We start from the raw sequence: 15,573 nt of genomic DNA, 5'->3' as shown, positions 1-15,573 counted from the left end.
GTCTCCAGGAAGAGATGCTGAGCCAGTCTGTAGCTGGCGGTCGGCCAGTTATGGCCGCTGTGTTACAATTTGGGGAATAGAGTTTACACACGTGTTAAACCTGTTTTTACGTAAAGGACATTTGACGCAGTGAAGCGAAAGTCTGATACACATTTCTTTATTCGTTTCTCCTTTATTCCATAATAGTATATAACTGTAAATGAACGAGAGACCTTCTGTACGACATGCAGTATGTTGGCAGTTGCTGCAAAATTTCTCGCTTTCAAAAATTGTTCTAGCATTACTTTCAAGTCGTTGAGAGTGCGAAAAAAATAAATCTTAGATCTGAGCTGTTTCGTGTTAAATTGTTTTTACTCATGGGCTTTTTGTCAGTGATCTGTTGAAAGTTATTTTTTTTCACGTTCCTACACTTACCATACACTTCACGTTTAAAACTTAAATCTCTTACGTTTCTGTGTATATTGAATATCGGTTTTGAGTTTTTGAGACCTCTCCGGTTGCATCAGCAAAATCTATTTAACAAAACGCAAACATCCAACAATGAAATAATAAAATATGCATATGATAAACAATGTTATGGAGCCAGAAAAACAGCTAATAGTGCTGTGAATGTAATAAGAATGAAGAAAGAGGCTTATTAATTACAAACCAGGATAAACTGAGATTGTCTGTTAATGCCCTGAAGTGAAGCATTAAACACAGAATAACAGTGAATAACAGCAGACTACAAATTGTCTAAAACTACAAATAAATATAATTGTTTATATTTTATACATGAGAAGAATATCTTTTTAGAAAGAAATATAAATGAACAGTTCTTCGGGTAAACTGTTAGGGGAGGACAATGATATGCAATGTCAGTGCTGTTTACCCAGGAGTGACAGCAGACAGGACCAGTGCAAGTGGTGTGAGGAGATCTACTGCTCCTGGCCATCCTGGGGTGGGGGGGCACCTTCAAGGTAGGTGCGGAAGTAGTCCACGGTATTGAGTTCAGGGTGAATCAGCAGCAAGTGGCATTTTGGGAAAAAATAAGCCGCCACCAGACCCAGATTACTGAGCAGGATTGCGGCCATCTGTGCCAGAGATTTGTTCATCTCCCCCAGGCCAGTGTAGATAGGGATGAAGACCACCCACACCACACAGTAGGCCAGGGTTGAGAAAGTGATGTCCCGGGCCAGGTTGTACTGCTTGGCTGGCTTCTGGGCCATGAAGGTGCACATGAAGGAGATGAGAGCTAGCAGGCCATTGAAGCCGTACATCAGGCCGAAGCCCAGCATGGGCTCCACTTCGCAGCGCAGGAAGGTCTCCACGAAAGTTATGCTCATCTTGGACACATACTTGCTCAGAGGCCTCCCCTCCTGCACAAACCAGCCGCACAGCCCTGCCTGCACACTGCACAGCGTCAGGACCACCATCCAACTGCCTGGCCCACGCAAAGAGTCCAGCCGAGAAGGGGTCACCCCTGGAAACTCTGTCACATAGATCACCTACAGGGGGAGAAGGGAGGGGGTGGTACAATGAAGATGGCTTGCAGCTTAATAACAGCACTGGCGATGATGCAGAACACTAACTGGACTATATCATATCCTCATCTTATTCGATTACATTACACCACATATGATATTAGATGGCTATTTATTATACAGTATTGTGCTTGCATGTCAACATTGGCTACTCTAATTGCCCAGTAATGTATAAACCGAATCCTTCCATTGTTATAGTCGTGCTTTATTTTGCTTTGTTAAATAAGGATGTCAACCACCTCGGCACATCCTGGAGAGAAAATGGTTGACTCCAGGTGTTCACAGAGTTAGGTTTAAGATGCTCAGGCCAGGGTAGCCCCGCAGTGTTTGCGGGTGTCTGTGCCTTACCTGTAGTGAGATGGCTAGGATGACAGAAAGAGCCACAGCAGGGAAGAAAGCATTGAAGGGCTGCTGCAGGCGGCACACTGCATCACCCGGCTTGCCCAGGAACAGGGACAGGCTGGCGCAGCCTCCTGTCAAGCTGAGCAGGGCCACCCCGCAGAGAGGTCCCCCCGAAGCCTGCACCAGGGGGGTCCCCCGGTGTCGCAGGAACAGCACACCCACTGCCGCCTGGCCCGCCAGCACGAGCACTGCTCCCAGTATCAGCCCTAGAGACTCATACTGATTCCATTTCAGGTAGTGATAGGTGGGGTCTGTGCACCTGGTGCTCCTCAGGGTAGACCACTGGCGGTCAGGGCAGTCCGTGCACTGGAAGTCCTCTGCCAGCAGAACGAGATGGACAGAGAGGAGTGGAAGGGCAAGGGCGCGATGGAAAGAGGAAATGGAGATGGGGTTTAGAGAACACGAGAGTAAAAGGAGTGAGCTAGCTATATAATTCCTTGTAATTACATATTTCTTTTCATTCCAAAGGATGACAAAACACTTTACATATAGGAGGCGACCCTATTCATCCACCACTGAAGTGCAGAATCCATGTGGGGGACACTCATCCGCCATTCTGGTGCAGCATACAGTAGGTAATACAGCAGATACAGCAGGTATCTTGCAGATAACCTTGGCTTTTTTCTAGACACAGCTGGATGGATTGGTTTAGCAATGATCAATTAGCTACTAAGTTACCCAAACAAGCTGGAAGGACCAAATGGCCTCCTCTCTTTTGCAACCTTTCTTACATTGTTTTGATAAGTAACAAATTACTTTCTTGTGATTTTTAGAGTGTTGCAAAAGCTCCCTTATGTTATCATGGTGGATTTAGGGGGTGAGGTTAATCTTAACTCAGTATGACTGTTAACTTCATTAAGATGATCTAACTCAGTATGATCCTCACCTCTTTATTTACAGATTTGTAAAGATCTTTTTTGTTGTTCTCCTTCAGGAAGTGTTTATTATGCGTTTTAAAGAGGCCGTGTTGACTTCTGCATAGTAACAGATTACTGGGAGGCCAAGAGAGGGGGATAGTGTCTACCTACTGTAGTATCTTTCAAAACCATCCAGAGGCCCAGCCAGAACGTAACGTCTATGTACTGTAAACCACTGGACATACCGGTGTTGTTCTGGAAGGTGCCCTCCTTGCAGTCGATGCAGTCGAAGCAGCAGGAGTGGAAGCCCTTCACCCTGCGTACCTGTCCGGCTGTGCAGTTTGGGGAGCAGGTGGAATTGGGGACCTGCAGACAAGCCCCGGGGACGAGAAGGGAAAGGGCAGGGGTCACACTGGCTGCCACCAAGGCATCTGTAGTCACAATGTCAGAGTGATCAATTGCGTTAAAATTAATCTCTGATAGCAGTTACTTCAGCATGGAAATGGAAATGACAGGGATAAAGTTATGTTACCCAGTGTTACTGCAACAGCTACTGTGGTTCCACTAGTTGTAATTCATATATTTTTGATAGTAATGACAGACTTGTCTGGGACGCCTACTACTGATTATAAATAAGAGTGTGGTAATAGAAGGCAATTATAAAAGGTAACTCAATTTCTGAGAAAGCAAACATCAATAGCTGAATAACAACAATGGTAAAGGAAATAATACACAGATTAAGATCTTCAACAAATATCCAGAGGGGTAACTGATAAGAGAACGTGCTCAAGATAATCTGCTGGTTGGCACTCTCGGGAGTTGTTAAACAGAAGTTTGGAAAAAGGTCAAATAATAATCTCGTACTTCTTAAATATTCCCTGGCTGCCTTCAACACTGTGCACCTCTCCCGCCTCCCCAGCTGCACCCTTACAGGACCTCCCTAGAGAGGAGGGTTGTATCACTCTGACCTTTGGCCAGGATTGTCGTGGCTTCATTCAGTGGAGGTTTCTATGCACATGAAATGTTGTATTTCTGAATAAACCCTCTAGTATTGCCCTGGGGATCCACAGTGGTCCTCATTCCCCCAGACTTGTTACAAGCCCAGCCGGCGTCAATTGATCCTCATTATTCAATCTCCTTTTGCGTCACTTTTTAAACCTTCCATAAGGAATCTATCCACCTCCTGAGCTTGCATCGTCCTCAAACCTCTGACCACCGACACGAAGACCCTTCTAACCTTCTAACCCTCTCGACTACCCCTTTTCATCTCGCCCCTTTTGGATTTGTGTGCCTCGTTTTTTTCTCTACCCGGATTCGACCTCGCCTGGAACTACTGACCACTCTGCTGCCTCGCTCTTCTCGGACTGGTAAGCCATCGGACTCTCTTAGAGACCCGCTCGGGGTTCATAACAACTCGTTCGTGATAGTGCTTGAAAAACATGCCCAGGACCTCTCTCATCTGGGGAGTAGCAATGCGTAATCAGAGCTGTTTTGCAGCTCGTCAATACAAATGCACAGCAGCAATGCAGGGGTGAAAAAATCCACAGCATGACTGACAAAATCGTTTCACTTAAACAAAGCCTTTGTTGTTTTGTCTCTTTTACAAATCCACAATAAGCTCAACAGGATGAAATGAAAAACCCCTGGATTTAGTATTTGTCGTCAAGCATGCATTTGTTATATCTCACTGGGAGTGACTTGTTCTGGATGCTACCTGTGAATTTTCTGTGTGCCAGCGGATAAGGCTCCTGTTCAACACCAGCTTGCCCTCATAGGTGCCGATGTCCTGGAAGCGCAACACATCTCTATCCCAGCGCCACGTCAAAACCTCATACCCGATATTGGGGTTCCCGTTGACATCAAACGTGACCTTTGTGTTGTTGATGGTGAAGGACATGTTCTTCAGCACCTCCAGCAGCTGTGAGGAGAGAGAGTACATACAGATATTTCCAGGACACGTGGCCGGTTGAAACACCTGCAGTATGAAAATCTTTGACCCAGCAATGAAGTCTGGTAAGCATGGAAAATGGGACAGAACTGGGTGTCATGGACCACAAACCAGAAGGATTGGCTCAAGGTGAGCTTCACGCATGTCCTTCACAGCTTGCATACATAGAAGGACGTTATATGCAGTAGCTAAAAATGTGACGTGTGTTCAGTCTCCCATAGTCCCATTTGTGGGGTCACTGTCTTTCATGGCTCCATACTGAGTGGTTTTCACAAAAGAGTTGTCTAAAAAGGTCAGCTTTCAGCTTCTTCATTTATTAGCACAGTTTTCACATGTCTGTGAAGCTCTGGTTACCCCTGGAGGACTGTGTGTGCTTACAGGTTTATTTAACAATGGTAGACTTCAACAGCACAGCTCAGGAATTCTCCTTTTGCCACAATAACCGAGAGATTCACAACTTCTCATGCTGTCTTCTATCTTCTGTAGGGCTTGATCAAGTGTGACTAGTCTTACAATTCACTCACTTATTGAGTAAGGTTTTTTTTTAAATTAGGATTGTAAGTTTTATGCCACAACTGCATAAAAATAAAACCTGAATAAAGCAACGGTGTTACACAGAACATTAGGACAGGCAACAATCATAGCTCTTAATATTAGCTAGGCAAATTATTTGCTGCACTTGGCGTGCTAATCGGTTGGAGATACTAGAATATACCACTGTTTTCCTCTTTCAACTAGTCATTCTTTTCAAATTCAGGCCGTACTTCCAAGTAATTCCAGTAATTTTGTCAATGTCAACTAATGGATTCCATGTGCCTCTGTGTAATGGTAATTAAAATGTTTAGCAGGATGCAGATTTCCAGCACAGAACTCCCCCAAATTTGACATCTCGTTAACGACTCATTCTTGAAAAAGACCCATTCTTACCTTTAATAACACAATGATCATCAGCATTTTAACTCCATTTTTCTCTATTGATCTGTCAGTGTGATTCAGGCAGATCTTTTTGATCTGTAGGTATGCGCAATATGAGATCATACGTATAAGGGCTCAGCAGAATGTGCTGTTTCGGAACAGGCTGCTTGATCATGTACCTGCCAGGAAAAGAACTCTGCATCCTTTCTGCGGCAGAGTGTGGCGCTGCAGCCGAGCAGCTGGTGCAGGGCGTGGGCCACGCTGTAGACAGCGGAGTACACACTGAAGGCGGTGCGCTGCACCTCGGGCTCCCTGATCATGGTCATGTTGGCCTGGGAGAGGTTCCGGCAGGCCGGACAGGGCTCTGGGAGGGGGAATTCGGTCTCTGTCACACTGGGGGAGGTCGGGGGATCCAGGGAATTAGCCTGCAGCCTTTCCTGCTCCAGAAGGGTGAAGAGCTGCTGGGCATAGATCTGGAAGTGACTCAGCTGGGTGTTCTTGTCGCTGAAGACCAACACCGTGCCCACCGTATGGATGCCAGGTAGGGTGGTTATGTCTTCGCTTAGAGCCCACGCAGTGCTGCCAATCCACACAGCTTTCATCTTCTTTTGGATCACCTGTGGGAACATCCCATTTTAACTGTAGCAGCCTTTTTCCAGAAGACCAGGATTACGAAGGGCCATACACTAATAAACATGGACAGATAATACCAGGGTATTATTGTTACACAGAAGCAATGTGGTGTGGAAAAAGCTTTTAATAGAGGTCCCTATGGCCAAGTGTCACTTTGACTTTTTTAACCCTTAAGTCTTCCTTTTATCTTTGCCAAGAAAGAAAGAAAATGCTTGGCAGTTGATCCTTATTTTCTTTTGATATTTCGTAACTTCTAGCATGGGGCCTTGACAGAGCTATGTTAAATCTCAGCAGAACTGTGTAACGGACTCCGCTGCTGACAGTTACTGAAATAACTAAGGATTAGCAGGAAAAAAAGACCTGCAATGGAAGAGCTGCCGCTGATGTAAAGCAAAACCCTGGCTATAAGCCAGACCTGTTTTCTTTCAGTCTGGGCTGTTCTTGCACAGCGCTGGGTGTGTATCTCACCTGAGAAAACAGTGCCTTGGTTGCTATGGACAGAGTAAAGAGCACCACCACGCCCACTTTGGTCTGGTTGATTTGATTCAGGATGTCGTCCACAGCCTCCCGGGGGTCACTGTAGATGGGAATCAGGGCCTCATGGGCGATGCAGATGGCTTGCTGGGCGGCCAGCATGGAGAACTGCAGAACGCCCTGTTTGCCATATTCGTCCTCGCTGCCCACCGCTGCTATCCAGTTCCAGCCGAACTCCAGCACCAGCTGCACCATGGCTTCGGCCTGCAGCTTGTCGCTGGGCACGGTGCGCAGGAACGAGGGGAACAGCATCTTGTCGCTGAATTTCTCACTCGTGGCTCCGTAACTGATCTGGGAATCAAGTGACACACAACATCCATCACAACTACACTCTCATTCGCTGTGAGTCTGTCACTGGCAGGCGCTGGGGAGTGTGAGGTGAGAGCCTGTGATGATTTAGTTCCAGTAGGGAGCTGCGTCAGTAACTGAGTCACTCCTGGCTTAGGTTCTCCCCTGCTTTATCAGCTGCTGACTTTCCTCTCTTTCTCACACCCGAAGAAGGCTCTACAGCCGGAACATTGTGTTTCTGTTTTGCTCTTTTCAGCATGGAATAAACCTTTACTTGTCCCTGTGATGATGTAACTGGTTTCTGGGTTTCTGTGGGACGTTTCCGTGGTGCCCTGTTGCCACAGTTACCTGCGGCATCAGGAAGAAGCTGAAGAGTTTGCCGGTAATGGAGACCATTTCGGAGGTAGAGGGCCCGATGACGGCCAGCACGCGTGTGCTGTAGCCAGTGTAGTTGCACAGCACGCGGATCCCCCTGGAGCGCTTTTCGCTGAGGAACAGCATGGTTGGCCGCATGATGACCGACGCCTGCTTGCACGAGTCATACACCTCGAACCCTAGCCTGGTGCCTGGGAGCAGGTCAGGAGTGTTGTTGATCTCATCCACAGCAAACTTCATCACCAGCGCCCGGCTCAGACCGTATGTGTTTAAACTGGGAAGAGCAGTAGCAAGAAATGTTGGAACACACATGGACCCCTATCACAGAGTCAGAGCAATTACTGTAGGGCACACTGCACGATTGCAACACACACATGGCAAGTAGAACAGCTGAGACACGTATAATGCATAGCAATGGCAAATTAGAATCAGTGATAAGTGTTTTCAGTGTGTGTTGTGGCATTAGTGTAGCTGTTAGCAGTAGAATCCTAACTGGTTAAAGAAGAAAGACAGGTTTTAGGGTTAAGGTTGGGGTTGAGGTTGGAGATGGGACAGGGCTGACTGCTTGAATATACAGATATTAAGGACAGACATTGACAGCAGCTCAGAGACTTTTTACCTGTCACAGTACACATCGTCAGGCTGGCTCCTCTCACTCAGGTTGCTGGTCAGTTCGTTGATGGGAAACAGTCCCCCGAGGATAATGTCCCCCGGCGATCTGAACAGGTCTGTGGAAATATTCTTCAACCAGTAAAGAGAGTCTGCAGCGGGGCTGGTCCAGAGGACAGAGGGCAGGAACAGCATCCTCAACATGACCTCCATTCTCCTGCACTGCGCAGACCAGCACAGATTGGGATGAGGCTGAGAAGCACAAATCAGGAAGGCACAGGAGGTAGGAGAAAAGAAATGAAAGGAGAAAAAGAGGGTTTGAAGAATGATACAAGTTAAAAAGATACTAATAGATCCAAGTCCTTGCTGCTGACAGAACCAAACAATGGCAGACAGGCAATGCCAGTAGAGAGAAACTGGCAGAGCATCTGGTACAACAAGCAGTACAGACAGATGCACCTCCAGAATCTGTGCAAAGCTGATAGGGTCCTTTGAGAAGACCACCCCAGAATCCAGTCCTCAGCGTGCAGTCCTGCTCTTCTGCGGAGAGGTACAGTTTACAGAGTGCCTTTCTCTCCAGTCCAAGAGAGAGAGAAGGTAGCTCTTATTGTAACATGTTAGTCAAATCATTGTCCCTGAGGACATTAGAGTTTACAGGGAGCCTTTTGCACACAGAGCGAGATATGGAAATGAGGCATGTCTTAATGACAACAGTTGTCCCTATGTGGCCCCATCTCCTTTGTGGTTGGCCTCTTATTTTGCATGTTGTGTGTTGTATTGTTTCTGGAATTTTCAAGGCATTGGTGTCGGGGCAGAAGTGCTACAGAATTCCTTTTTGTAAAACAAGACCAATGATTTAAGAACGAGGACATTCTGTGAGGTATTCAAATAATTGTCTGTGCTGCACACTGGGTTGTCATTCAGCGTGTTTTCCTGTAAATAAAATAGCTCATAAGAGACATGGTAACAAATGGTTTTAATGAATAGAACACAAGGTGCTCAAGGTTTTGACCAATGAAATGACTGTATGTTACAATTAATTGAAACAGGTTAAGCTGCACAGATGTTTACTCCATACACTTATTAAAACAAATAAACTCTAAATAACGTTTAATAAGCAAAAAGCATAAAGCACGTAGAGTGTGTGTGTAATGGGAGCCGGTCCAAGGGGATACCGTGGGGGGGGGATTGCTGAAGTATTAATAAGGAATTAGAAAGGGGGAGCAAAATTGTGAACATTTATGAATGACAGATGAGCATAAGTATTGATGAGACCACACTACAGTAAAAAGAGTAGTGGAGTCAATAATAATAGATGTATAGTACTTCTACAGCATTTGGTAACCTGCTGTTTCTCATCTGTACATGAAGTGAAAAATTATATTTGCACTAAAAGTGTAATAAAGTCAGTAATATAATAAAAGAAAGAACAAAGCCTAGATAGATGTCCAGTAAGCTGGTCATTCAGGCTTCGGATTGTCTCTCTTTTTTCTTGAGACTGCCTTTATACCCTTTTTAACGAAAAACCAGTACAAAAATAACAAAAAAACAGAGCCACACCTGTATTATCCATGCATAGAACTGTTGAATTTGAAAAAAGAGAAAATTGTCATATTGTGGAAGTGTGTGTGTTTTCTTTTATTTTATTGGATGAGACTGAGATCAAAGAGAACAAAAAAGTTGTGGTCAATCACTGAAGCAGTTTGGGAAACATATTTTTATGGTGGAAAAGAAAGGAGGTGTTTGGATCAATTTGTTTTAACTTGCATTGACACCAGCTTGGATTTCAGGCAAATTCTGCTGCTGGTTTGCATCTTGAGAGCTTCTCTTTGGATCTGTTAAAATGAAGGTGGAATTCAAATTGCTTTCGCATCTACCATTCAAATCTAGGTCTACATCCTCATGAGAAATTGCCTGTGACAGAACCTTTATTGATGCTGCAGCCTGGGCTCTTGTATTTTCTCTCCACAGGTGTCACAGTTGTGTTCCTGACATTCTGAACTATAGTAAGAGGCATTAAACACACAAGAAACTGATAGCACTGCTCCAGTGCTGCTTGCAAATTTAGTGACTCTCAGTATGCATAAATGTTTCATACTGGTATTTTTGCATATGCATCAGTTGATCGACAGTTCTGGTTGTTAGAGAGTAAAGTGTATGTTTATGTTATATATTAATGGAGATTGAGGGTATCGTATCACACATCCAATAGCTTGAATATGCTCAGAAAATAAATTGCAATTAGGATGGGCAGTTAATGTTTCTTTAAATCAGATATTACCCTCATATTTAGTGTGCTGCATTTAGCTCACACTCGTGTCTGTTCTTGAGCAGTTAAATACCTGGGTGTTTCACCAACATTTGTATGAAGTATTTTGCTCTAGGCAATAGTATTAATAATTATAATAATGCATTACACTTATATAGCACTTTTCTGGACACTCTACTCAAACTGAACACTTTACAAGTACATGGGTCCCCCCTTGAATCAGGATTCAACCTCATGAGCTTCCAGTTACAAGACTGAACCTTAAACAATACTTCACGCCACTGTCTCTCTCTACCTTAATCAATACTCCCAGCCAAACTGCATTGTTTATTTTGAATCAGAACCAATAGATGTGTCTGCCGTGTAAAAGGAACAACAAATGATTGACTTTTTCTGAGGGCCAAGTGCAGTGAATGACCTGTCTTCAGGGGTTGTAACATGTTTATTGTTAGGAGCAGATCTTTCCACTTCCATCTTTATTCTCTCCCACAAAAAAAAAATACCCCTGAAGATAGAGGGAAAAAAACTTAGGCACAGTGAACACCATTATTAGATGTGAACAAATGCTGAAATGCCTGACAGTTTGAGGCTTGAAAAATGAAAAGCAGATGTCATCTATTAACTGAGTGTGATTGTGAGCGATTCGCAGTAAACGGGGAAGAGATCTGGACAAAGGGTGCAGGTCCATGCAGAGCACGTAAATGCTATATGACTCCAACCTTTTCATTCACCCTGGGGTTTTCTGCATCCCAAGTGTTTCCATAAAGAATCCTTCACCAAAGTAATCTTGCTTTTAAAATTCAGACAGACCTCGCTGACGAATAATATATTCTCTCCTGAGCCAGGTATCGCCTTTTGACTCCTCCCAGCACTGAGACCTCAACTGAAGCTTATTGAGCCCAGATCGGACAGAAGCAGATGAGGTGATAAACAAGGTGCCTGAGGTGCCAGCCTCGGAGGTAATGGGGCAGGGGGTTGTGAAAGACTACAATAACTCGCGTTTTGTGCAGCTAAAAAGGAAATGCAAAGCATGAATGTTTTTACTGATGCAACAGCATTGGAAAATAATAGATTCCCAGATTCTGTTGACTGCCTTGCATGTTGGGGGAAAGCAAAAATGTGTCAAGATGTTGGTTTTCTCATTGGCACATCAATCTCCACGTTAACTGCATCGGTTGACTCCCTAAGAACTAGAATAGATATTACTTCCTGTAGAAAACCCCTTCCCTGAAGTGGGACACACCAACACTCAAAACTAGACCAGGGCAAGGGCTGTAAAACAACAGAGCCGATAAGAAGATGAAAAAGTCTGATAAACACAAATTCCTAACACACATCAATGATTTGTGGTCAGCATGGTGGGGTGGTGATTAGCAAGGCGACCTCATAACTCTCTGGGCTCTATTCTAGGTTTGATACAGGTGCTGTAGTTTCTCCTCAGCTTTCAAAGAGGCGCTATATAGACTGATTGGTTTTTCTAAATTGTCCCTGTATGTGTGGATCTGTGTGACCTGCAACGGACTGGCATCTTGTCCTGGTAGTCCCATCTGGCACCCTGTATCTGCTGGGCTTACAGCTCTCTTAAGGATGAACCAAATGTGTTTCAGTGCACATTGCTATGATCTGTAAAAAATGTGAAGGATTGGGCAGAGTGCTGTGTCAGGGGTAAGCCAAGCAGGGCAGGTGTACAATGGCAGGGGGAAGATTTATTCTTTAGTAGTTTATCAGGGACGAGGAACTATCAAAGACTGATTTAACCAGGTGATGCTCACTTCCATGCCATTGCTGTATTCAAATATCATCCTTGCGTCAGCTGCAGGTTGTGTCTCTCTCTCCCTCTTTTAATTTTCATAGCATTTCCCTGCAGCAGCCACAGTCACTGCTCAGCACGATCCTAGGACCTCAGGGAAATATATTGAAATGAACTCCAAGGCAGGACACTCCACCCCTGCTTATATTAAAAAAAGAGACCCTCTGCAATTTGCATGGCTCTACAGACATAGCACTGATTGCTGTGCAAACATAACACTTGTTAGAAGCCCTGCCTTTTTTGTTATTCAAGTGTTGCCTGTACTAAGTTGAGCTACACTATACTGAAAGAAACTACCAGTATAAATGTACCGTGTATCGCTTTATAGCACAGATTTCACGAGGTTATTATAACGATGATTGCAGCAGGTGTATAGATTTTCATTGAACCAATAATACATTTATTATATTGGTAATAATTTGACATCAACAAGGTCAATCAATCAATACAAGCTGAGCATCTGCCATACAAGCCTAACACCAGGGTGCGGATACTGTTTTGTGGAATTCCTTTTGATGAGCCTGGACGATCACATCTCTGTTCACTGGTCTCTGAGCTCAAGATGCCACATGTCATTCAGGCTCGTCCCACAGATGTTCCGTGGAGCTCAGGTCTGATGAGTGGGGCATCCATGCTTTAACTGAGAATTTGCGGTGTCCCGCTTGAATATTGTTGTGTCAGGATGAGACCACAGGAAGGGCAGTAAGTGAGGTCCCAGGTCTTAATCCAAGTAGCTCTGTGTAGTCAGACTGTCATCAATTACTGCAATTACTACATTCCTGGTTCTAACCAGGAATATTATACCTGCCCGGACCATCACACATGAATGGTAATGTGTTGATCTTGGCAAGGTGTCATGACTTGTGATTTCCAAGGTCATAGTCTATCATTGGTGGACTGTGTTTGGGTGTTTTATCTTGCCAGGCTAGATATTACTGGCTATCAATATCCCAGAAGATAAGTGACTCAGTCCAGCCTCCAGCATGCTGATGGCACAAAGGTATTGTTCTCTTGATAAGTGAGGTTCCTTTCTGTGTGTATTCACCAAACTTGACAATCACCTCACCATCTATGTCCAATAGCTCTCTCACTGAGTTAGTACTTGTGAAACAGTCGCATACGTATATCGTTACTAGTCATGATATGATGATAACACCAAATAAATTTGATCAATATCAAAAACATGCACGGTATATGCTATTGTTCTATTTATCATGTATGTGTAGAGTGATACATTTAAATTTATTCATTTTTTGACCTGGGGAATGTGTTTGTGATGGATTTTAGTCAATAAGTAGGTGTCTTTGAAATTGTTTTCTATAATACAATTTCTTGTTTTTAACATGTCTTTGCTCTGTGCAATGCTATCATTTAGATATTGGAGGCCTGTGTAAATAGTTGCTGTCTGTTTTAGAGGACATCACTACTGGGTCTGTTTCATTAAGTCTATGTAATAAATATAATAATTTCCTGGGCTAAAAAGCAGTTCATCTCAACAAGATTTCTTGCCTGTATACCAGCAGACAATCCTGGTTCTGGTCTTGGGCTGGTGTGTCTGCAGGTGTTCTTCAACTCCTCCCAGCAGCATCACCTGAAGAGTTAGGAGAAGATGTTGAATTGCCAATAATGAGCTAATTGAGCTTGTTAAGAGCTGAACTGGAATAAAACCTGCAGACTCACTGGCCCTCCAGGACCAGCATTGCCCATTCCTGCTTAATTACTGGTTTCTACATTGCCTGATTAGCGCTAATCCTGGACTGTCTTATTCTGATTAGTGCAAGCTGGTGTAAGACTCTATAGCCACATTATCATCAGGTAAGGATTATACTGATGAATGGATTCCCAGCCCCCTAATCCTGAGGATCAAGAAAGTGGAAGCATGGTATTCACTTTCCAAACATCTAGTACAAAGACGACCAGTTTCCTATCATTCCCAAGATGAAATGATTGAGAGAGGCAACTTGTTTTTAAAAGGTGAATACTTTTTTCTTGATTCAGTTCATACAGCACAGAATAACCTAAATGTTCTCTTGCTGAGATGTTTCATGCACTGGGCTCTTGTGACCCTGGTGCCTGCTGGTATTTGTTCCAACATAAATCTTGATTATTTATTTAAATGACTTCTCATCATCTATTAATTAGGCCAGCTTTCAGTTCTGGAGCTGTCAGAGATGTCAAATCTGTTCATAAATATTCATAAGTAACATGAAAACTGCAACCACTCTTTTGTTCATGTAACCTGTTAATGGCTGCAATGTGTTTGGTAGCTGAACATGGGAGGCCCACACTGTACCCTTTTGATATATTAGCAGAAACATCAAATCTGCGTGTTTCTGTTTGTAAAACATCTATAATTTAGGAAATTAGGAAATTGGCAATGGTTTTGTCAGGACAGGGCAATGTGTTGTAATCTCTTGGTTATGTTATGTCTTGGCCAGTATCCACTAGCTAAGATTTTAGTTTATGGATGTATCATTTTTTTATGATGCCACCAGGAGAATGGTGGTGCTGTTAGTTTAACAAAGGGGACATCTGCTTGTTGTTGTAAAATATACATTTGAAATTTATAGTAAAAAGCATGTACTTACGACAAGCTGACCAAATGAATCTGTACAGATAAGAGACCACATGAGTGTAAATAGACACAGAAAAAGAGAAAGCTCATGGCAGCAGGCCAGTCTGTGCCAGTTTCCCAGTCTGAGCTGTCACTGGACCTGATATTCCAGTGAGGCTGTGGATTGGTGTTTGGGTGGGTCCTGCAGTGTGGAGCAGGCTAGCAGCTGGCAGCGCTGTGAGAGCAGTGATGCAGAGAGTGGTAAAACAGGTATTCTTCACTTATCAACAGTAACATCTTGACGCAGGCTGCTGTTGTTGACAATCAATGGCTTCATACACTTCACACTCTTGACATATGCTGGCTGGATTGCAAATCTTGTGAGAAATTGCTCTCGCATGACTTGACTGAGGACATTTCCAAAACTGTTCTGCAGCAGAAAAGAAACTCCTTATTCTTTCCCGGGTCAATAATAGCTCTGGTTAGATTTGGATCTTTAAACAAAACCACTTTATGTACAAATAGGTAGGACATTTTGCCCTAGAGCACCTAAAATTTGAAAATGTTACCATTGGTTATTTCTATCTTAAGGCAATAAAAATGTTTGCCTAGGGTAAAATGAACCAAAAGTATCTTTTTTTAAAACGCCTCTTAACCCTTCAATAAGAATGCATTTCCTCCAGGGATAGCATTGAAAGGGCTCTTGCTCCTTGCGTGGAAACTAATGCTTGTGTTTGTGGAGTGTCTAGTACTGAAGAAGTCCTGTGTGTTTCCAGTTGGTTTCGTTCTCCAGTGAGGAGGAATTTGATTTTCCATGATGTCCAGAGATGTTAGTGTTACTGGTTCACGATGCTGT

The 15,573-nt window shown here is 43.8% G+C and overlaps 1 protein-coding gene across 1 annotated transcript; it reads right to left on the bottom strand.

Annotated features, from left to right (window-relative positions):
• Positions 1-917: 917 nt before the first annotated feature.
• tas1r3 (taste receptor, type 1, member 3) lies at positions 918-13,870 on the bottom strand. The gene is made up of 10 exons (XM_088938491.1): positions 13,844-13,870; positions 13,689-13,754; positions 8,095-8,306; positions 7,449-7,749; positions 6,747-7,103; positions 5,825-6,262; positions 4,497-4,700; positions 3,028-3,148; positions 1,872-2,242; positions 918-1,487 (listed from the first exon to the last, which is right to left on the bottom strand). The coding sequence occupies exons 1-10, from the start codon at positions 13,868-13,870 to the stop codon at positions 918-920; spliced, it is 2,667 nt and encodes an 888-aa protein (XP_088794617.1).
• Between the last annotated feature and the right edge of the window lie 1,703 nt (positions 13,871-15,573).

This window comes from Atractosteus spatula, chromosome 20, assembly GCF_055471065.1.
Source record: "Atractosteus spatula isolate fAtrSpa1 chromosome 20, fAtrSpa1.hap1, whole genome shotgun sequence".
In the NCBI taxonomy this organism is placed as follows: Eukaryota; Metazoa; Chordata; class Actinopteri; order Semionotiformes; family Lepisosteidae; genus Atractosteus; species Atractosteus spatula.
The sequence above is the reverse complement of the archived record's forward strand: the minus strand, read 5'-3'. Positions and strand labels throughout refer to the sequence as shown.